Below are 24,725 nucleotides of genomic sequence, written 5' to 3' on the forward strand. Positions count from 1 at the left end.
CAGTCTTGTCAATAGTCTCGCTCATTATAGATCTTGCTCATAGTCTCAATCATCCAAGCTCTTAGCGGTTTCAGCAAACTGACCACGATTTACAAACTTTGGATCCGAATTCTAGTCAAAGGAGTGGAAAAAAACCCACCAATCACTTGAAGGATCATCATATTAAGATACATCCTGTACAATCTCAAAATCGCATGCAGTATTTTGCACAAATATGCATGCATGTGAACTCTAACCACAATTAGACAAAAAGTATGTCTTTATGAGTGGTAACAAGCTCAGTCAAACAAATGAAAGATCACCTCAATAATATTCATTGTTCCTACTCACTTCGAAATTGTCAAAGATCTTCACGGTACAGGCCCATATTCCAATTTTAATCAAGTTCAGATCAAAATTATGCTTTTAAAACTTGTAAAAAATTCAACCAATCAGATGCAATATCATTTTATTAACATGCATGGGTCTCACTTCTTATCAAAGATGAACTTTCACCGATCTTGAAAACATAAGCACATGTTCCAAATTTGATCAACAAATGGCCTCTAGACTGATAACAAACTAAGTCATTCAGATGCATGACCAGCTCATTTGCATACATGGACCAAGTTTAGTATCAAACTCATCCAGATGCATGACCAGCTCATTAGCACAGAGACCAAGTTTAGTAGCAAACTCATCCAGATGCATGACCAGTTCATTAGCACAGGGACCGAGTTTAGTATCAAACTTATCCAGATGCATGACCAGTTCATTAGCACAGGGACCGAGTTTAGTATCAAACTTATCCAGATGCATGACCAGTTCATTAGCACAGGGACCAAGTTTAGTATCAAACTCATCCAGATGCATGACCAGCTCATTTGCACACATGGACCAAGTTTAGTATCAAACTCATCCAGATGCATGACCAGTTCATTAGCACACATGGACCAAGTTTAGTATCAAATTCATCCAGATGCATGACCAGCTCCTTTGCACAGAGACCAAGTTTAGTACCAAACTCATCCAGATGCATGACCAATTCATTAGCACAGAGACCAAGTTTAGTATCAAACTCATCCAGATGCAGGACCAGCTCATTAGCACAGAAACCAAGTTTAGTACCAAACTCATCTAGATACATGACCAGCTCATTAGTAAGCATGGACCAAGTTTAGTATTAAACTAATCCAAATGCATGACCAGCTCATTAGCACAGGGACCAAGTTTAGTATCAAACTCATCCAGATGCATGACCAGCTCATTAGGACGTATGGACCAAGTTTAGTATTAAACTAATCCAAATGCATGACCAGCTCATTAGCACAGAGACCAAGTTTAGTATTAAACTAATCCAAATGCATGACCAGCTCATTAGCACAGAGACCAAGTTTAGTATCAAACTCATCCGGATACATGATCAGCTCATTTGCACACATGGACCAAGTTTAGTATCAAACTCATCCAGATGCATGACCAGCTGATTAGCACAGAGACCAAATTTACTATCAAACTCATCCAAGATGTTGATAATATGACATATCTTCCAAGTCGGATCATAACATATAGCCATAGCAACGAAGTCAGTCAAGCAGGTGCAAGATGACCTCGTTAATTTGTGGATTGCACATTAATAAACCCTTTAAACTGTGATGACATATGCAGATTACTAAATTGAATCATAAATATTGCTAACTATGGGTAACAAGCTGAGCCAGCAACATGTGATATCACTTGTTAATATGCATGCATCTTGCTAATCATCAACAATGTTAGCATATATTTAAAGTTTGATAAACATCAGATCAGAAATATTACCTCCAAAATGGTAACAATCTAAGCTATTTAGACACAAGATCCATTATTAGGATGTACAGATCTCACTTATCAAATTTGTCAGAGATCTTAATGATATAAGCACATAAAGTCGATGCTTATTATCAAAATTATCTAAAATTGTAATGATATAAGCATATGCTCCAAAGTTTCATCATAAATCAGATTATAAAAATGGTCCCCAGAGTGGTAACATGATTAGTCAATCTCAATGATATGCACTCGTTTCACTCATTACTGAATTTGTCCAAAATTATGTTGACATTCCTAGTTTGACTGAAGTATAAACTTCAGAGTGTTCTGAGTGGTAACAAACAACTCTTGCTGGACCTGTCACGAATTATGCATGACATACAAAGGGCAATATCAAACAAGGTTTTGTTTTATAACTCCATTCAATCAAAATATTAAATGAAGAGAACCATGATTAAACCCAAAGAAAAACTAAGAAACGGGGCTTTTGCAAATTTAACACTGTTTCATTATTTTAAATCAAGTAATTGTATCTGAATTGGATCTTTCAAATTTACCTACTATTCCATTAAATTGGTCAGAACTGCACATATTGAGATAGATTGATTTCCACTAACTGAACATGAAATTAAAAATAAATATTACTAAACTGCAACACTCACTTGAAAAAAGAAGTGCCAGCAGTTCTGTGATACAAAGTGTGGGAAATATAGCCTTAGACATAACTTGTCAAACACACACAGTACAACTTATGATGGATATTAAGTCAATACCTACAAATCACCACTATGACTTGGCAGGCATGTCTAGTGTTTCTCCACTGCACATGAGTCTGGTCGACATTATTGAGCGATTTGCAATCACATGCCATCTAAGTAATTAATCATCTCATATTATGCATTTGACATAACAAGATAATTTAAAAAAAGAGTCTTACATATTCAAAAATGTAACAATGTAGATAATTCAATGTCTCAACATGTTCTCTCTTTCTCCTTCTCTCTCCGTCATTCTCTCTCTCCCTGAGCTGCTTTTAGCGCATGACTGCATGGTCACAAAAATTAAATCCTGTTCACTTTATTGACACAACATCCAGTCTGATCGAGTGATCAGATTTTACTCATCAGAAAGCATGAACTCCTGAAATTTTGCACTGAAAAGCAGCGACAACCTTGCCAAAGTGTGCAGCGAAGTGGTGGTGGGACGTTTTCGTAATCGGCTCCACCCCACACCTGAATGCACGAATAAACAAAAAATGAAAGAATCGAACTGAGCTCTTGAATGACAATTGCTGAAAAACCATCACTGCAGTGAATAATTAATTAAAGGATAAATAAGAACATGTGGCTGGATTAACTGGTTTAAGAATCATGGTTTCTGATGCATGTCACATATTGTTTTACTAATCAAAGAGTTTGCAGTTCAAAACTGATAACATTTTAAAGGAATATCATCCTGATGTATTCGTGATAGAACATTGTTTGCTCAGTCCGGTGTGAACATGGGAATAATCACTTGCCCAACGTGTCCCAGCCAGACAGGCAATTAAGTAATTTAACACTGACTGACAAGTTGTTCCTCCTTCTCATCTGTTCCCACAGATTTCTGGTGACCATGCACAGCATTATCTCCCTGGCATTTAAATAACACAGTCATCATCATAGATACTAAATGAGATATTTTCATCAGATATTCTTTATTCTGCATTCAGCTTTTATAATAACTAATGCACAAGGGTTTGTTAGGTTTGACATGTAACGATTTCAGCCCATGTGGGTGTGAAATTGCTATACTGGCTGACATGTTTTTAAAAGCTAAATGCACATGGGTTTGCTAGTTTTGACATGTAATGATTTCAGCCCAAGTGGGTGTCAAATTGCTACATTGGCTGACATTTGCTTAAAAGCTAAATGAATGAGTAGTTACCAAAAAAACTCTGCATCAACAAAAAAATTATGTTGCAATGTATTTCAATGCTGTTTGATCACACACATTACTAAAACAATCGTTTCATGGTTTGTCCAGTTTTTGTACCTTTATCCATATTTGATGCCATGTCCGCATCACATGTCAGATATTGAAAGGCCTCTGTGCATGGATATTTTATTTCAGTACATATCATATTATGTCAGTGGTGACTTTTACATAAAAATTGTATGAATGATTTTCTATTTATTTAATTAAAAGTATATTTCAATGTGGAATGGCATCATCATCAGAAGGTACATAATTTGACCATATAAAGATCTTCTCACCAGCGTAAAGAAATGCAAACTAAAATGGTATGAACATGTCTCAAGCTCATCTGACCTGTCAGAGACAATCCTGCAGGGCACAAGGAGAGGAAAGAGAAAATAAAGCAGACAGAAGAGATGGGACGATAATATCAAACAGATGATAACATCAAAGGGATGACTGGCATACACTTTGCAAAGTCTCAAAAAGCAATGGATTGTCAGCAGCGATATCCTAATGACCTGAAATATTACGGGAGAAATGAAAGAAATGAAAAATGGCATCATTTGTATTAATCTGAAATACATTTAATCTTGGATGATTCATCAAATTTGATCCGAGTATGTTAAGGGGTTTGTTATTAGACAAGAGGTCATTAAAAGCTTTTCATTTATTTTTATCAATCTACAGCCATGTCTGCATATCATTTGTATAAACTTAAGAGCCCCTTATGCCAAGAAGCTTTCTGTCAAATTCATTAAATAATGCTGGGTGTTTTAGAAGTTGTTTCAAGTTTTCCAATTTTAGTAATATCAGCCATAATTGATGGCAGACAGGCATCATTTGCATAAATCTGACATCATTTATATACACAGACCTTGACAGTCTTTCCATCCTCGGTGAATGCCCTTGGCTTTGCAATGATATTTAACTTCTCCATTAGGAGCAGGATATGGTCCTTGTTCTCTCTGAATAGCTGGTTATTCTTCTCCTTCCAGATGGCATCTATAAAAAAGGAGCATTAAATAATAATGTTATTATTTTAAGAGGCAGTAATGTAAAAGTCATCTATCCTTTAACTTTACCATTCGTATGTTTATCTGACTGTATATGAAATATAAACCAAGCTTATAAACTTAATTACAGTTCGTGAAGTTACACTATATGTTCATCTTGTTGTCTGACTCTGATGTAGGACTGAGCTCGCCTTTTACAATATACAGCTTTCCATCTGTCCAGTTACAATATACAGCTTTCCATTTGTCCTGTTACAATATACAGCTTTCCATCTGTCCTGTTACAATATACATCTTTCCATCTGTCCTGTTACAATATACAGCTTTTCATCTGTCATGTTACAATATACAGCTTTCCATCTGTCCAGTTACAATATACAGCATTCCATCTGTCTAGTTACAATACACAGTTTTCCATATGTCCTGTTACTATACAGCGTTTCATCTGTCCAGTTACAGCATACAGCTTTCCATCAGTCCTGTTACAATATACAGCTTTCCATCTGTCCAGTTACACTATACAGCTTTCCATCTGTCCTGTTACAATATACAGCTTTCCATCTGTCCAGTTACAATATACAGCTTTACATCTGTCCTTTCTCATGTAATACATTTTTACTTATACAGTGAAATTTCTCAAACTCCCGAAACCTCAGTATGCAAAAGATCATTGAGACTAGAGCTGGGTACCAAGATAAAGTTTGTATGACAGTATACTGTAGTATTTCTGAACATACTTCAATATGTACCACAGTATACTGTAGTATTTCTGAACATACTTCATAATATACCACTGAATACTGCAATTATGTTTATAGACCAACAATTTAATAATGTGGAGAAGGGACCTGACACATTTACTTTAACAAAAATATCTCCATATGTCAATTGCTTGAAAAATATCTTGCTCTGATGTATGGCAAAACAACACCATAATACAATGACATATACTTTAAATGTACATGTATAGTAAAACAACACCATAATATAGTCATGTATAATTTGAATGTACATGTATAGTTAAACAGCACCATAATATAGTCATGTATAATTTGAATGTACATGTATAGTAAAACAACACCATAATATAGTCATGTATAATTTGAATGTACATGTATAGTAAAACAACACCATAATAGTCATGTATGATTTGAATGTACATGTATAGTAAAACAACACCATAATATAGTCATGTATAATTTGAATGTACATGTATAGTAAAACAACACCATAATATAGTCATGTATAATTTGAATGTACATGTATAGTAAAACAACACCATAATAGTCATGTATGATTTGAATGTACATGTATAGTAAAACAACACCATAATACAGTCATATAATTTGAATGTACATGTATAGTAAAACAACACCATAATATAGTCATGTATAATTTGAATGTACATTTATATTAAAACATCATAATAAAATCATATATAATTTGAAGACATAAATAAAAGAACACCATAATATAGTCAAATATAATTTAAAGACATAAAATAAACTAAAATAAATTATTTGAACTCAAAGAAAATCACCTCCTCCTCCTCCTGCCCCTCTACCCAAAAAGAAATGATGAGTATCGATACACTACTGACATATTGGAAAGGGAAACTTTGAATGGGATGCCAAACACCCAGTCAAAACATTCATCAGAGATCTAGTTAAGATAGAATTCATGTATGCAGCAAACTAGAAAACTATTGTGTTGACTATGTAAATGACATAAAACTCAAACACAACAAAAATAAAAGAACACCATAATATAGTCGTATATAATGTATGCAACAAACTAAAAATATATTGTGTTAACTACACAAATGACATAAAATTCAAACAGAACACAACTGCCATCCTGAAAATCTTAGGATGATTCAGTCTTTCAAAGGAATAGACAGTTAATGCATAAGCATGTGCAAGTAAATAACAGAAACTTGATATGTTTAGTCCAAGATTTTCCAAACATTGGATTTGGGTCAAATGCCTTTAGTTAATAATATTTTATAGTTTGCATCACATTAGCATAAGTGACAAGTGTCAAACATAATTAAAACATCAAAAACTCGACGAATTCATAACAATATTACTCGAGAATTTTTGTACATTTCCTTCTGATGGAAACAACTGAATTACCACTACAGCAAAATAGTGCCTTGGTATGTACCACTGTACAAAAATACCATAGTAAACCATAAATAATGCACACCTCTAATTGTAACCAACATTGTTTTGGGTAGTCACCCACAATTTTCTTTTTTAGTATCATTACAGTAAACCCAAACCTCTCAAAACTGAACACCGGAAAACATTTCTAGCCCAATTTTAAGTTTTAACTAAACCTCACTTCCTGAATGGAACGTAGTACAACTGCTACACTCCTGGCAACAGCTGAAACAGATTAAAGATAATTTGCAAGTATTGTCGCAAGCTTATCTGGGAGACAAAGTCACAGAAAATAATCCAAGGTCACATGAGGCTAAAACAATAATTGACATTTGTGCTAACGTTAGATTAGGGCTGAGAATCGGCTAATCTGAAGTATTCACACAACAAAAAGAGTCTGGTTTTAAAATGAATTATTCGTAATTAAATCGAAGCATGTATGCAATTGAAGAAAATCTGTGTTTATCTGATAAGTATATAATTACCATTAAACTATTTTATTGTATACATGATCAACAAAGCATTCTTGGTTAGAAAGTATCTTGTTGAAATCAAAAGAATAACTTAATAACTAATAGTCTCATTTTCGAAATCATTCAAGAATTTAATGATTCAAATTCATTTTCAATTTTTAAAAATATCAAGCATGAGTAATTTTAAAGCCACGCCATATGATATAAACAGGTGGAAGAAAAGATCATTGGCAGGACCGAGCCCATGGCCCATGTGTTGCACGTCCCTGGTTTAGATCTACTGGTAAGAAGGGCAGCCAACCAGATACAATGCATTTCAATATTATGCTCATTTTCACTTAGAATGTTAAAATGTGTCTATGACACTTATGTTATTAGCGTATATAAAACGCTGGACCCATCTGGATACAAGATTACCCAATCAGCCTTGCATAGATCTTTCTCATAATGCAAACCATACAACTATTGATAATACAAGATTATTATACAAGTTTCATCACAGTTGGATCAGATGTAAGTGGCAGGATTGACGACAATTTATACCACTTGTATGGAAGGTCACAACATTATCATACATAAATATCAATCATACAAAAAAATGTTTCAGATGACACTGGCCTATTTACTAAGTTATGTGTGTTATGAAAACAAAAACAGTCGCAAGAGTAGTATAACCCAGCCAGATAGATGCAAGATTACCTACAGTACAGCTCACATAATTTCTAAGAACTAAATGGATCAGCTAATGGAGAACTTCTCTGCACATCAAGATTTCTTGCAGAGTCACAGATAACCACTGTGGAGTGGGTATAGTCTCTATCAAATTGGCACAGCTTACTGTGTATCAAACCTGCAAGCAAAGCTTGTTTGATGCTTATGGAAGGATAGAGAGATGCTGATTTATAGAAGTCATTATTAGCGTCCACTCAAAATGTCTCCGGCTTAACATTGATGTCATAGCGAAGAGAGGTCTACAAATAAAGTTATCAGATGATTATATATGTCCTGGTTCTAACGAAGATACTGTACTAGATATAAAACCAAATCTAATTTAAAATATATGTATATAATATTTCATGGTGGAATACTTGTTTGAAAACATTTCCCTTGATCTGATCTGACTTATAAAAATACACCATACCATTTATTTTCTTACTTGCAACACATCTATCTTCATGAATGAAATATTTAAAAATATTTTGTTCAGAAAGAACAACCTTGCTCTATAAATCAAATGGCCAATACCGTATGGTACATGTGTGTTCAAAACTGATTAAGTTCAACATTGTGTACATGTGTATTCAATCTCGTGACTGGGTCATTAAATAGTTCGCATTTAAGTATAAATGTATTATTTCCAGTTGCGTTTCTTATTTTTAAGGAAATGTAGTTATCAAGTGGAACTGAATTGTCCACAACTTAGATGATTACGCTTCATGTTTAAACAGCACGATAATTAAACTGTTCAAAGGGAGATAGATACGGTGTGCCTCTCATAACGTCAGTGTGCAAGTTTGTTCAGATTTCTTTGAATAAAGTAAAATCATAAACCTAATGCAAAAGAAGGTAATGGACCTTCTCTAAATTTACATACTATACAATACCTTTTTATTTGGTTTTACTTTATTGTCCCGGTCGATATAAATTAAAATCACTTGATTCTTGAAATGGTATCGGATTGTAAATCACACATAACATCTCAGTCTTTCCATGGGTGGCCTTCATTCATCGGCTGTTCAGACATCAATCAGCAAATCTGACCAACCCTTCAACAATGTAGATGACATCAGCGTGCAAAGAAGGGCATGATGCTGATTTGCGGGTATTTACCGCTCCAAAACAGAATGAAAATGTCTCCCGCCATGATGAGCATGTTCCTAAACATTGTGTGAGCCATACTCTACAAATATGAATAGTCTCCCTCACAATATTAAAATATTCTAATATCTTGATGACATTAGTCTGTGTATCAAGTCTGAATAAAACCATGTAAAATATTTTGTCTTTCAAGTGACAGGAAGATTAGCGAGTCATATACAAGATCATTGCATGTGGGGTTCTTGCTCATGATAAATTATATTATATATCTTGAAGACAGAAGACCATTTACCAAGTTTGATATAACTATGATCCGAAATAAAATCTCTTAGTAATGCAGTCTGGTAATTGGATGTAAAATCACTGATGTACATGTATCTTGTACATAACTACAGTCATCCAAGACCTTATCATTTAAGCTTATTTCCAATGTTTGATCCAAATTAAAAATAAGGATTTCTGCGACCTTGATGCCACAAGCCTATGATATTATAAGTGTGATTGAAATTTGGACTACTGAGACCTTGATGACACAAACCTATATTATACGTGCGATTGAAATTTGGACTACTGAGACCGTGATCATACTAACCCATATTCAAAATTTCAACTCTGTTTGGTAAGATGTCAGTGTAATAATAATAATAATAATAATAATAATAATGACTTTTTTTAAAGGAGAAGCTCATTTGATCAACTGACCAATCTTCCATGAGGCCTTATTTAATATATATATATATATATATATATATATATATATATATATATATATATATATATATATATATATATATATATATATATATATATATATATATACATACATACATACATAATGCACATTGTTTGCAAGATAAGGTGTCTTTAGAAAACAAATGCGGGCGGAAACTCGACAACTGATCTCCTGCTACAATAAAATATGTACAAGGCTTCAAGGATGAGTACATACAGAATTCATACAAATACTTGTAGTGAAAATGTGTGAAACGTTATAGGTGAGTACATGATAACAATGCTGTAAAACGTAGTAGTACTGAATTAAACAAAATCGTACAAATTAGTGTTTCTGTAGATGTTGACTAAGAAGCTTCTTAAACGCTTGGCATGTGCCAGGAATTCCATAGTTAGGCTCCTGAAAATGCAAAACTCTTCTTATAAAACTCTGAAATTGGTTCAGGTAAATATAATTTGCTTGAGATGGATCTTAGTTCATACATATGTACATTTTAAACCAATTTAAACTTACATTTAAGATAACCAGGAGCCAAACCATGTAAGGATTTATAGAGTAGTAAACCCTTCTGAAATTGAGTTCTCTGCTGAAATGGAAGCTACTTTAGGGTTTTAAAAAGATTTGTTGATGGTGTTTCTAAATCGGCATCAACAATAACTCTAGCTGCTCTTTTTTGAAATTTCAATACTCTTTCCTGTTTTTCGTTACCATGATTATCCCAGAATGAACAACAATAGTCTACGTATGTCATCATATATGCATTGTAGAATATATTTCTCTATTCTTGGGGGAGATACGATTTTATTATGTTCAAGAGATAAAGCAGTGAATTAACTTTTTGAATGGCCTTATCAACTTGTATTTTCCAGCACAAGATCGGGTCTATCATAATGCCAAGTAGTTTTCAGGATGTTCTATACTCATTTCTTTTATCATTACTTTAAAATAATTTTTTTCTCAGCTTTCACTCTTGCTTGACTATCTATGATCATTACTTTTGATTTGACTGCATTTATCTTCACACTATTGTGTTCACAACAGTTATTTATTTTGTACCAAATCTTTATTTCATTCTGTGCTAATCACATGGCTTGTCAATCCAATGTTATATAATGTCGTATCATCTGTGAACATGGTGGTGGTGGATAGTTCAATGTGATCTAGTAAATCACTGATGTACAGCAAAAAGAGTAGTAGTCTAAAAACTGAAGGTGAATACCTGACCGTATCTGTTTCTTATTTCAAAGTGTATTTAAAATAGAAACATGTTGTTGTCTGCCTTCAAGATAGGATCGAAACCAAGCTAAGTGTTCATGGTTAACTTGATACATGCTGAGCTTTTCCAGCAGGATTTTGTGATTTACAAGGTCAAAATATTTTGAAAGGTCAAGAAACATTGTGCCTATTGCTGTTAACTACCATCCGAGTTAGTGTAGGCTGCCATGAATGTCTTTCAAGCAAGCCTGATTGCTGTAAATGTAGCAAATTAAATGAATCCGGGTAGTGTCTAAATTCCTTACAACCATGTCTTTCTAATATCTTTGAAAGTGATGATGGAACTAATATAGGTCAATAGTTATTCGTATCAGAAAGATCTCCCTTCTTATGTATTGGAGTTACTTTTTCCAGTTTTTTCCCTGTTTGGAAAAACACACGTGGAAATACTTAAATTGAAGATATGAAGTAAGTGAAGATGCAATCACTTGAGATGAGAGTTTTAGGAATTTAACACTTAATATTTCGACCGATTGCTGTTGTGACATCAAAGTGGTCTAATTAAATTATTTTGGGATTTTGAAGCACTCTTCCTTGCTAAGTTTTTGAAGAAATATGTTCATTTAATTCATCACTGGAAAATCTTTTAGGAGTTGTGAAATCCACAAGTTTTCATTTATATTCACAAAGTAATCCTTGAGTGTACATGGATAAATGGCACACAACCAACATAAAGTAATCATTAAGTGTACATGGATGGGTGGCACATAACCAACACAATGATACGCCATGTGATCAAGTGGCCTTAAAATAAGATGAGATGAAAATAAGTTTGTGTCCCTTTTGGCCATCTGAGCTGCATTTTAAAAGTATGCTACTAATACAGATACAACAGTAACAACACCCAAATTGTTATTATTTGCTCATTGTGTTTTTATTATGATTCATTGTTCAAGGTATTCAATTTCTAATTTGCTTCACTTAATAATCATTGGGTGTTGCAAACAACTAATTTCATTTAACAAGGTCATCTTCCTTCTAAGTTTAATTACGACTTATGAGAACTGAATAATAATAACATAAGAGAACTGAGTTTATGTCGTTTGCTGGACAATAATCTGTTGGGACTACAGGAAATCCCAGTCCAAGATTTAAACCAACCTGCTTATATTTCAAAAGTTATCATTTCATTAACAGATGAGTAAAATGGTTTTAGATTATCATTATATTGACTTTAATTTGATTAAGTGATTCTGACAATTGCAGGTGACATCCACTGATGCTAATCATCATGCTATGACAGAATCTGCAATGTCATGTTTCAATAAAAATCACATCGTGTTATGACGGAATTCACAATGTCATGTTTCAATAAAAATCACATCGTGTTATGACAAAATTTGCAATGTCATATTTAAAAAAAAAAATCTCAGTGTTATGATGGAATTCACAATGTCTTGTTTCAGTACAAATCACATTGAATTATGACAAAATATAAAACCTGTTAATCAATTCTTGAACTCGGTGTCACGTCTGGGGGTGAGGAAAACCACTCAGAAAACATAATGTTTACTGCTTAAAAGACTAATAAATGTGCACTGTGTTAGATATGATAATTTGTGTTGAGAGATTTATTGTGGAAAGGAATAATGAAAGCTTCATCAAGTCATAATGTTAGGTTTACAAATAATGCTTGGTCATAAAAAAAATTCCAATGACAAGATCAATGCAATCATCCTGATAAATGTTAATGCATAAATTTATTGTATCTGAGTCAATGGGCTATTAAATATTCATTGAGATTGTGCTTAAGAATCCTATGGCCAAAAGGACTGTAGTGTGAAAACAAATTACAATGAATAAAGCAGAACAGACAGGAAGTGACACAGACAGCAGGTACCAGTATCAGATTTCCATTTATCAAAAAGTGTGGGTGACAATTCTGAAAACATATCAATATCGGGGACAGCTAATAATGAAAGTTTGTGGGGTTCAGGAAAGCTCTGATACATCTGGGTAACTGGGTCATGTTCTTCTATGTCAGCATCATAACAAATCTGGGTAACTATGTCATATTTGTTAATGCTATTTTAGTACCATTTAGATATAATGTGGTCTATGGTGGAAAGGTATGCCCTTCATTTAGTAAGGTTTAGCCAATCATATTCCATATTTAAGGGACGTGAATGTGGGTATGATATATAGTCAGATAGATACACAGAGAGAGAATAGACATATATGAGATAGTAACTTAATCACAATATTTAATAAAGGAATTTATTATATGATGATAGAGACAGAAAAGAGAGACACACATAATAGTTATATATAATGGACAGATACATATTATTATGTCAGACAACCATATCAAACAACCATGTAATTAAACTGTTGAGTATAACTTGAACGGGAGGACAAAACTTTAGTATGTGTATGTTTAGCTATAAACAGTAGTTTGCAAAATATAACTTAGTGTTGTAAACATTATACCACTGAGGTCTCCTCAGCCTGAAACCATATTGTTATATGGACAATAAGAGATTTCCGATTAGACGACCAAAACAAAACAGGTCAGAAGTCGTGGAGAATATTGCTGGTAACTGACTTTTCAGCTCAGCTGGAACTGAAACAACAGGTTTAAGGAAAACATTTCTCTTGATATAAGACCAACCAATCCACCATAACAATGGATAAACAGAGAAAGGGAATTTAATTCAGAGCTGATCCCTCCTAAAGATATGGAGACAAACTCTGTTACACTTCCACAAGTTGATGGCAATGTGGAACTGAATCTACAAGCGGGTCAGATAATCAGACACTCTGGCAAACTGTAGACAAGATTTTGTGTTGTAAACCTAGTAGAGACATAAAGTGGTACCGGGTTAAATATGTATGGAAAATCTACTTGGAGAAGGATTTATCCCCTTATCTCATACATATAAACATCTTCAAAGAGGGAGAAACCAAGAAGGCAAATCACATCATTGAGTTTAAGAATGAAGTACCACCTAGTTACATGTATGAGATAGTAAAACAATCAAATAAAAAATATTAAAAATATGGAATAATTGAGAGTCATGCCTTTGACCTTGTACTCCTTTCCACTAACTGAATTAGCTGAACTTGAAATAATTTTTATCCCAAAGAATGGAAAATGGAACTAACAGTATTACACATAATTAAAGGTTATAAGTATTAATTAAAGATTGCTCAGACATTGCGGGGAAGAGTGTTCATTTTTGCAAAAGTCATGGTAGGATGGCCAAATAGGAAGAAATGGATGGTTATATAGTAGTAATCTGAGAATTCAGACATTTTACAAAATATGAAGGTATGGTGTATGGACACAGATATGACAGATGAAGGATAATGTGACCAAACAAGACAAAATTGCTTACAATATTCCTTGTAATTTCTAATTGTCATAATTTTACAAAATATTCATGACCACGTAAGGTCTACCTGCTTGCTTAATAGTGCACACAGGAATCTAAAATCATGCATGTGTAAATGGCGGTACTCAGCTAAACAGATCAGAAAGAAAATATGTTCACATTTCGTGAATGCATAATGAGTTCATGCTAGCACTAGATGGTACAGTGTCATCTTCTGCACGAATGCGAAAGAGTTCATGCTAGCACTAGATGGTACAATGTCATCTTCTGCATGAGTACAAAAGGAGTTCATGTAAGCACAGGATGGTACAGTGTCATCTCTTGTATGAATGTGAAAGGAGTTCATGCTAGCACTAGATGGTACAGTGTCACCTCTTGCATGAATGTGAATGTAGTTCATGCTAGCACTATATAGCACAGTATCATCTTTTACATGAATGTGAAAGGAGTTCATGCTAGCACTATATGGTACAGTGGCATCTCTTGCATGAATGTGAAATGAGTTCATGCTAGCACTATATGGTACAGTGTCATCTCTTTACATGAATGTGAAAGGAGTTCATGCTAGCACTATATGGTACAGTGTCATCTCTTACATAATGTGAAAGGAATTCATGCTAGCACTAGATAGTACAGTGACATCTCTTGCATGAATGCGAAATGAGTTCATGTTAGCACTATATGGTACAGTGTCATCTCTTTACATGAATGTTAAAAGGAGTTCATGCTAGCACTATATGGTACAGTGTCATCTCTTACATTAATGTGAAAGGAGTTCATGCTAGCACTAGATGGTACAGTGTCATCTCTTGCATGAATGTGAAATGAGTTCATGTTAGCACTATATGGTACAGTGTCATCTCTTACATTAATGTGAAAGGAATTCATGCTAGCACTAGATGGTACAGTGTCATCTCTTGCATGAATGTGAAATGAGTTCATGTTAGCACTATATGGTACAGTGTCATCTCTTTACATGAATGTGAAAGGAGTTCATGCTAGCACTATATGGTACAGTGTCATCTCTTTACATGAATTTGAAAGGAGTTCATGCTAGCACTAGATGGTACAGTGTCATCTCTTTACATGAATGTGAAATGAGTTCATGCTAGCACTATATGGTGCAGTGTCATCTTCTGCATGAGTGCAAAAGGAGTTCATGCTAGCACAGGATGGTACAGTGGCATCTCCTGCATGAATATTAAACACGTTCATGCTAGCACTAGCTGGTGCAGTGTTATCTTTTGCATGACTCTGAAAGGTGTTTATGCTTGGAGTATATGGTAGTCTGTCAGCTTTTGCATGAATCCAGACAGATAGCTGTTTGGCATCTCAGAATCAAAACTGATCGAAATTCAGACGGATGATTTTCTTTACATTGATGGATGTGATAAACATGTTCACAGAGACAGGAGATCCAGAGATGGGGGAATCCTAGTGTGTATCAAAAATGGTACAGTTTACAACAGAAGGATCAATCCTGAATCTGACAGAGTTGAATCAATATGGATTCCAATCACCCTAGAAAAAGCCACCCGGTCTTTTGTCGTTTCCTATATCGGCATCCATCATCAACCGGAGATTCAAATGAATATTCAGAATTTCAAATAGAGAAAACTATAAATGAAGTAAAAAATATTACCCATTAGATAACATAAGCTGGAACCTCTCATATGAATAAATAAACATTGTCTGGATTTTGTTGATGTTTTTGGAGTTCGTATGTGTAAATCCTACACATGCATATATTATATTTTAAAACTTTTAACAGTTTTTATTAATTAAAGGATTTTGAGAAAATCCTCTGGGATACTATAGAACTTTTTAATGATACTGATGATGTTTTAAGCAATTGTTCTCATCTGTTTTTGGAAGTTGTTAATAAGCAAGCACCTTTGAGGACAATTATAATGAATTCTGATTATGAACCTGGCTGTCAGATATTTTCAGATATTATGAAAACACGTGATCAATTGAAATTTGTGGGCAATGTAAATAAATACAAACTCAGCAGAAATGAGGTAAGAAAAATTATTAAACATGCCAGAGAAGCCACTACAAATAAATCTTTGATGACATGAAAATGAATCCCAAACAATCTGGGACAGTTTGTAAGGGATCTGGAGCAATGACATGCACAGACAAAACAGATGTATCATACATGGCTCCCACGTGTTTCTAAAGATAAATTTCCAGATCATTTCCAGGGTTTTTTCCAGGATGAAATTACTTTTTTCAAGGTTCACATATGACCATTACTGAATGGAATTAAAGAAAATTTTAAATTATAAAACCTGCATTTTCTAAATCTAAAGATGTTTCTTTCACAGACTTTCCAAAAACATCGAAGTCAGAAAAGAAGATCATGTACAAAACCACAAAATGTATCACATGAAACAAGTTTGATTATATTCCTATAAATTGACATGTAAAGTCATTTCAATGCACAGAATAACAATTCGAACTTTACTTTGCTGCATTATGTTGCTAAGTGGGAACAACATAATGAACATTAATTATGTTTTCTTTCCTTTCAAACCTTTAATTCTAAAGAATTATATAGCAATATATATATATATATATATATATATATATATATATATATATATATATATATATATATATATATATATATATATATATATATATATATATATATATGCATCTTACAGAAAGTAACATGTCCTATTACAGTATATAAAAAAACAATAAACGCAAATAATTAGAATCTTGTCTTGTAACAAAAAGAGTTTAACCCTGAATTTCTGTGCCATTAAAAGTCCAGACAAGATTTTTCAAACAACCTAATCTCCTTAAGACAATCTGTTCAAAAATCCAACATTTAAAAATCATTTTCAAAAGGTTTGATTTAAATTTTGACAAAAGACCTTCAACATTATATACTGTTGTATAAACAAGAACAGACTTTTCTGTCAAATCAACTTGTCTTCTTTTAATTCGTTAAAACAGTCCAATTCTGCTTGTCATGCAATTCTGCGCAACGATACGTCATTTCTGTCAACATTTGATCACGTGTTATATTTTGTCAAAAATCCATTCTGTATCAAGAAAGAATGCTCGTACTTTAAATAAAAAAGTGATATTCATAAAGTTTACAAATATATCCCACATTTCGACTCGAAATGCAAATAAAAATTGATTTCTAAATGTGAAAATGAAGACCCACTCCAAGACCTTCTTGAATCTATAATCCAGAAAATCCTATTTAATATGTATCTATTAGAATCATACAAATAAATACATTATACAAACTATGGAAATGTATACGTTAAAAAAAATCTGTATATTAATCCAAATTTCTAATTTTGCAAGAAGTTGTCCACAAGTACAAAATCGTCTGCTACCCAACACATCAGCTTGCCGCTTGACCGTGATTTTCGGTGTTTAGTCTGTTTCTAAACACACTACACCCTATTCACTGTTGTTTCTATTCCACATAATAGGTTATTTATTAATAAAATGTTGAACTTTACTAAAAAATTGTACAATATCGGTTTAGTTGGCTTAATATTGCTTGCCATTTATTGGCATTGTTACGTTGAATTTGTTAAAACTAACTATAAACCTGACCAAATTACTTGACTGAACTGCTGACAGAAACAATAAAAAGTAATGTATTTCATTTATATAGCCCTATGGATAAACATTACATCTTTTCAAAGCTGTGCGCAGAATTGGCCGATATATCGCAAGTCACGAAAACTAGGGGATGGTATCCCGTGTGTTCAAAAATTAATATTATTTTGAACAGAATATTATGGTGCCAACTGCCTTTTTTCAAATGGTAAGCATTCCAGTATTTTATTTTCGTCGATCCGTCGAATTCGTTATGCGTTTTGCATCAATATTGGAGATGGAAACCTTAGATGCGCAAAAATGCCCGACAGCATTGTATAATATAAGGGACGACAATTTCTTATTTCAGCTCTGAGATTCAATAATTTGGACTACAAATTTGGCTCAAAACGAATAGCAGTCAGTTTTCTAATCCGAGTTTTCTCCGAATATTCACACCCCATTTTTCATATTTGGACATTTAGGTTGGGGTGTTAGGTCATTGAAACTATATAAAAAATTTGAAATTTACCGCCTACGTGTCTTAGTGACATATGGTAATCGCTTTTCTGTGGGCCTCGAAAATTTAAACTTATGTTATATCAACTGTTACCTGCATGAAATTGATAGGAAAATGATCTATTTTGTCAGAAATAGCAAGTATTATTATCGTTATAACATTAATCCGTTGACAGACAAGACTAAACTATGGAGTAGATGAAACCTGACCCAGTACTCGCCATTTGTTTTGCTAGTCACATGACTTAACAAATCTCAAATGACGACATTGGAAGTCCAATAGTCACGTGATATCAACAACAAACTCATTTAGCATGTTGCTGTACAGAAATTCAATTATATTAAATGAAAGTTAGATAATTTTTTGTAAAAACCAGCAATATGGCCAGTCTGATTTTTCAAGCAGAGTTTACATGTCAACGTGGTAGTCATGTGACAAAACAAAACTCCATAAGTTGTTCTCGGAGTATATAAATATCGAGAATTTTGTGTTCTTTCGTTTTTGCATTTTTATTGCAACCAGTATACGACTTTCAAATAATATTTTTTTGATTAATTTCTCTACAACATTTGAAAATGAGGGTTGTTAGATTTGTGTACTCATGCGCCTAGCAATGCAAGTTGATAGTACCAGGTCACATTTCATTCAGTTTTATCTAGTTTTTCAGCAGATTAAAGACATAACGATTTTAATACTCACACATTCTGAGAAAATAAGTAATTTTTCATATCGATTTCATGCATGTATCAATCAATTTAACTGTGAAGTTTATTAGGCCGTCCGGTAAGCGGCCATGCCTTGACACCACGATGTTGGCCTCTTGTGATGCTGGACTGGTTTTCATACCTTCCATGTAAGGAAATATACGGATATCGAGCTGACATTGAAAAATAAAAGTGTACTAGACGAATCTAATCCACTTGGCATTTGGATTGACTCAACATATATGCTTATTGCAAGCAACCAAATGATCCATACAGCACCTTCAGACTATTCTGGTTAGAATTCGATACATTTAACTCATGATCAGTTTAGTTATGACTCAATTACGTGATTGTTTCGGCCGTCAAGTGGTGGCGGAAAATTCCAGGTGTTTTCCCCGACTTTCATAAATATTTGCGAAATTCAAGGACTTTTCATGGTCGGGGAAAATAAATATCATTTCTCCCAACTTTTTCCCGGTAGTGTGGGAACCCAGATCATAACTATTTAATGGAAAACTGTGCTAACAGTTTGCTATTTTCTAACAAAATTCAAAGAGTTTTTCCTACAGTATAAATATTGAATTTGCATAGTTATATATCCACTTCCATCACTGATTTAAAAAAAATGGTTGTTTTACTGTTTTACTTAGCTCTTCCATGTCCATGTACCCATTTTTGCTGCCTGTATTCTTATTCATATACATGTTTGTTGCAATATAATTACTTTACCCATTCGGAGTTCAGCGTATTGCCTTAGTAAGGAAATTACAAACTAACCTGATTTTACTGACCTCCATCATACATGTATATGTTACTAGACAGGTGTGTCCCAATGACATATCTTGAATTTTCATTGTTGCTAGTGCCTCTCTTTTGCTATACACCCCTGGCCTAGCTGTGGTGTAAAATGCATCTAAAAGAAATGCTGGTAGTACCTCCATCCAAATACACCCCTCACCTAGCTGTGTTAGCAGAGGGGATCTATACAAGATGTTGGTAGTCTCTCTAAAAGTATACATCTCTAACTTAGCCATGTTAGTAGAGCGAATCTAAAAGAGGTGGTGGTAATGACTCTATACACTACTTACAGCTGTGTTAGCAGAGGTAATCTAAAATAAATGTTGGTAGTGTCTATTTCCGAATATACCTCCAACCAGCAGTGTTAGTATAGATAATCTAAAAAGATATATCTGTAGTGACTCTTTCAGCATTTACCCATTACCCAGCAGTGTTAGTTTATGGAATCGAACTGGTGACATCAATGATAATAACAGTGGCTATCAAGGGGCAGACAATCATCATTACTTATAAACTGTTTATTGACTGTTCCAGTAAAATGTACTTGGGACCCATAAGGCACTTTTAATTTGGTGCAGTCACCCTTATATGCAATTTCAAATGAGTCATTTTCATATAACTATTTTAGCAATCAGAGCACCCCAGCAAATATTTTTTGTAAAAAGTGCTTTCCCTGTGCACAATGTATGTTTAAATGAACCCCCTTCTTAATTTAGGAATTGTTTGTTCATCTATGGTATGTAAACCAACTAAGACTCTATGAAAAAGGTACATGCCAGTAGAATGATTATTTATCTTTATGCCAAGTCATTATTACATGAAACCTTTTTTCTTCAGGCAACTATTGTTTGTAACGCCATCATTATTTCGACATCAAAGACATAATGGTCTAAAACAAAGGCAAAATTACCTGTAATACTGACACAGCATAACATTCACTATCATGTTGTCAAATCACATGTTCGAATCACACTTTAAACTGGACTAAGGTCACAAAGATGTATCCTGCAAATGTCGCCTTCTGTGTGGCGCAGAAAAATAAAATGTTTCCATAGTAAAAAAGCACATCACCAGTAGAGTGATGGCATGAACTTGGACTATACATGGATTTGTAAACACACATTGTCCTATGATTTTGATGCAGAAGTAAGGTTACAAAAAGACTAGAAGCATTATTAAAGTACAGACCTATAAATTCATGCATGAGTTTTCCTGTTTCTTTGAATTCATACCACTTGCTAGTGATGGCAGAGTATTTCTTGATGAATGTCTCAGCTGTGATTAGAGACTTCAGGGCATCAATCAGCCACTGTGGATCCAACACAATCTTCTCCCTCAATCCTTCAACACTGAAAACCTCATACAAAAATAAAGCTTAGTTAAGACTTCATACATTTGTTCCATTTTTCAAAATTAGTCAACAAGTAATAATGTGTTTTTCTATCGTCTATAAGTTGTATAACAGTAACAAGCATACAGGGTGGATTGCCTTTGTTTAACTTTGTACAAACATACATCTATAAGATGTGCAACAGTAACAAGTATACAAGTCATTTGAATCAATTATCATTAAACTTACATAGAGAAAGTTTATGTTGATGTCTATTTCCTTGACAAATTTATCTTGACTATGGACATGTATATGCAATGTCTCTACTTCAGATTTTATTTCGCCTATGGCAATTTTACTCAGCATACTGTTATACAGGTTTTTCAACATGATTTTATTCAGCATCTTGTTATACAGGGTTTTCAGCATGAGTTTATTCAGCTTCTTGTTATACAGGATTTTCAACACAATTTTACTCAGTATCTTGTTATACAGGGTTTTCAACACGATTTTATTCAGCATCTTGTTATATAGGGTTTTCAACATGATTTTATTCAGCATCTATTTATACAGGGTTTTCAACACAATTTTATTCAGCATCTATTTATACAGGGTTTTCAACACAATTTTATTCAAGCATCTATTTATACAGGGTTTTCAACACGATTTTATTCAGCATCTATTTGTAAAGGGTTTTTAGCACGACTTTGCTCAGCATCTTGTTAGATAGGGTTTTCAACACGATTTTACTCAGAATCTTGTCGTACAGGGTTTTCAACACGATTTTATTCACCATCTTGTCAGGGTTTCGACATGATTTTACTCAGCATCTTGTCATACAATGTTTCCAGTACTATATAAACTTGTACAAAACAAACTTAAAATTTATCATAAACTGTCATTATATTACTCAGTATAAAATGGAGTAATTTAAACATACAATTTAATGCACCCTTAGCTTATTGGAAAGTGAATAAATAGACTTTTATATTCCACCAGTGACGAATAGCCTTTCTCACACCTGAAGAGAGACTTAATAGACATTTCCATTCTAACAGACACATAACCTTTCTCTCATATGAAGAGTGACTAACAGACATTTCCAATCCAACATGGAAAATAGAGATTGTCTCACCTGAAGTAGAGGATTGTGCCCATCTCATGATGGAATCTAAGGAACAGATCCAGTTCATCACTGTCTTCAATCCTAACAGATCCCGACGCATTTATCTCTTCAACGAGACTGCGTGCTACAACCTGATGGAAAGAAATGTAACAAGTTATTACAATCCAACAGCCTCATGGAAAGAAATAAAAATAGCTATAGTCTAATAATTAAGTTGATAGATCACACTAACGTGAAGACAGTTGCAACGTGCGATGAATTGACTGAACTAATTAATATTTTGCACACACAAAGTTCTCATAGTGAACTTCAGGACCATATGTTGAAAAATGGGACAACTTCAAGTTAGTGACTTGTCACACTCAAGAATCAAATATACAGAATAACAATAAATTACTCCCTATCAAATTACCTTCAAGTTTGATGCATCCTAATTAATATTTCACACACTTAAAGTTCACATAGTAAACATTCTGATGAAGTATTGAAAATGGGACAATTTCAAACCATCTCCCTCAACTATAAAATATTCTCTATCAAATTTGAGGGATCATCTATGTAATGCCTATAAGCAATTTCCCCTTTCATTTGGAGACAACCTCACATGAAACAAGGCTTAGAGTCACAGTCTCTATATTACTCTCTATTAATTTGACACTTGTCAGAGATCCATTTTTCAGAATCTCTGTAACTATATTTTTAATGACAAAGTTGACATTTCCTTTTATGCATTACATCACATTTGCAGTTGAAATCACTTTTAACTATATTTCAAGTCCGTATCCCCTTGGGTCCTAATATCATCATGTCACATTCCTAGTTCAAATCACATTAACTATATTTGACATTACATCACATTCATAGTTCAAAATATGTACAAGTCCGTAATATCCACTAAATCACATTCATTGTTTAAATCTCTTTAAATATATTTTAATACTTGATTCAACATCCCTTAATATGAATCACAACGCATTCATAGTTGGGACCCATGTGACACAAAGAGACCATCTTATCAGTTATCTCTAGTGATACTATTTAAAATTGTGCCAATGAAGCAATTCTAGCAGCTTTAACCATTACATAATCATCCACTGCATTGCATTGGATGCGTTGTTTAGTCAATTATATAATCATCCACTACATTGCATTGGATGGGTTGTTTAGTCAATTGCAATCATCCACTGCATTTCCTTGGATGCGTTGTTTAGTCAATTACATAATCATCAACTGCATTTCCTTGGATGGGTTGTTTAGTCAATTACATACTCAGTGACTGCATTTCCTTGGATGGGTTGTTTAGTCAATTACACTATCATCCATTACATTGCCTTGTATGGGATGTTTAGTCAATCACATAATGATCAACTGCATTTCCTTGGATGGGCTGTTTAGTCAATTATATAATCAGTGACTGCATTTCCTTGGATGGGTTGTTTAGTGAATTACATAATCAGTGACTGCATTGCCTTGGATGGGTTGTTTAGTCAATTACATAATCATCAACTGCATTTCCTTGGATGGGTTGTTTAGTCAATTACATACTCAGTGACTGCATTTCCTTGGATGGGTTGTTTAGTCAATTACACTATCATCCATTACATTGCCTTGGATGGGATGTTTAGTCAATTACATAATGATCAACTGCATTTCCTTGGATGGGCTGTTTAGTCAATTATATAATCAGTGACTGCATTTCCTTGGATGGGTTGTTTAGTGAATTACATAATCAGTGACTGCATTGCCTTGGATGGGTTGTTTAGTCAATTACATAATCATCAACTGCATTTCCTTGGATGGGTTGTTTAGTCAATTACATGATAAGTGACTGCATTTCCTTGGATGGGTTCAGTCAATTACACTATCATCAATTGCATTGCCTTGGATGGACTGTTTAGTCAATTACATAATCATCCATATCACTGCCTTGGATGGGTTGTTTTATGTAAAAAGCTTAGTCAATTACATAATCATCCACTACATTTCCTTGTATGGGATGTTTAGTCAATTACACAATCATCATTTTCACTGCCTTGGATGGGTTGTTTTATGTGACAGCTTAGTCAATTACATAATCATCCACAGCATTGCCTTGGACAGGTTGTTTCA

The 24,725-nt window shown here is 33.8% G+C and overlaps 1 protein-coding gene across 1 annotated transcript in view; it reads right to left on the bottom strand.

Moving 5' to 3' along the window:
- Positions 1-24,725, bottom strand: part of LOC149807434 (uncharacterized) — a 69,351-nt gene that overhangs the window by 26,007 nt on the left and 18,619 nt on the right. Inside the window, exons 6-8 of the mRNA XM_089955461.1 lie at positions 22,626-22,747; positions 21,349-21,509; positions 4,625-4,752 (exon numbers count right to left, since the gene is read on the bottom strand). Coding sequence (XP_089811587.1) covers positions 4,625-4,752; positions 21,349-21,509; positions 22,626-22,747 — 411 coding nt within the window. The remainder of the gene's footprint in view (positions 1-4,624; positions 4,753-21,348; positions 21,510-22,625; positions 22,748-24,725) is intronic.

The sequence above is a fragment of the Sinohyriopsis cumingii genome, chromosome 1 (genome assembly GCF_028554795.1).
Source record: "Sinohyriopsis cumingii isolate HCF-2022 chromosome 1, ASM2855479v2, whole genome shotgun sequence".
Taxonomy (NCBI): domain Eukaryota; kingdom Metazoa; phylum Mollusca; class Bivalvia; order Unionida; family Unionidae; genus Sinohyriopsis; species Sinohyriopsis cumingii.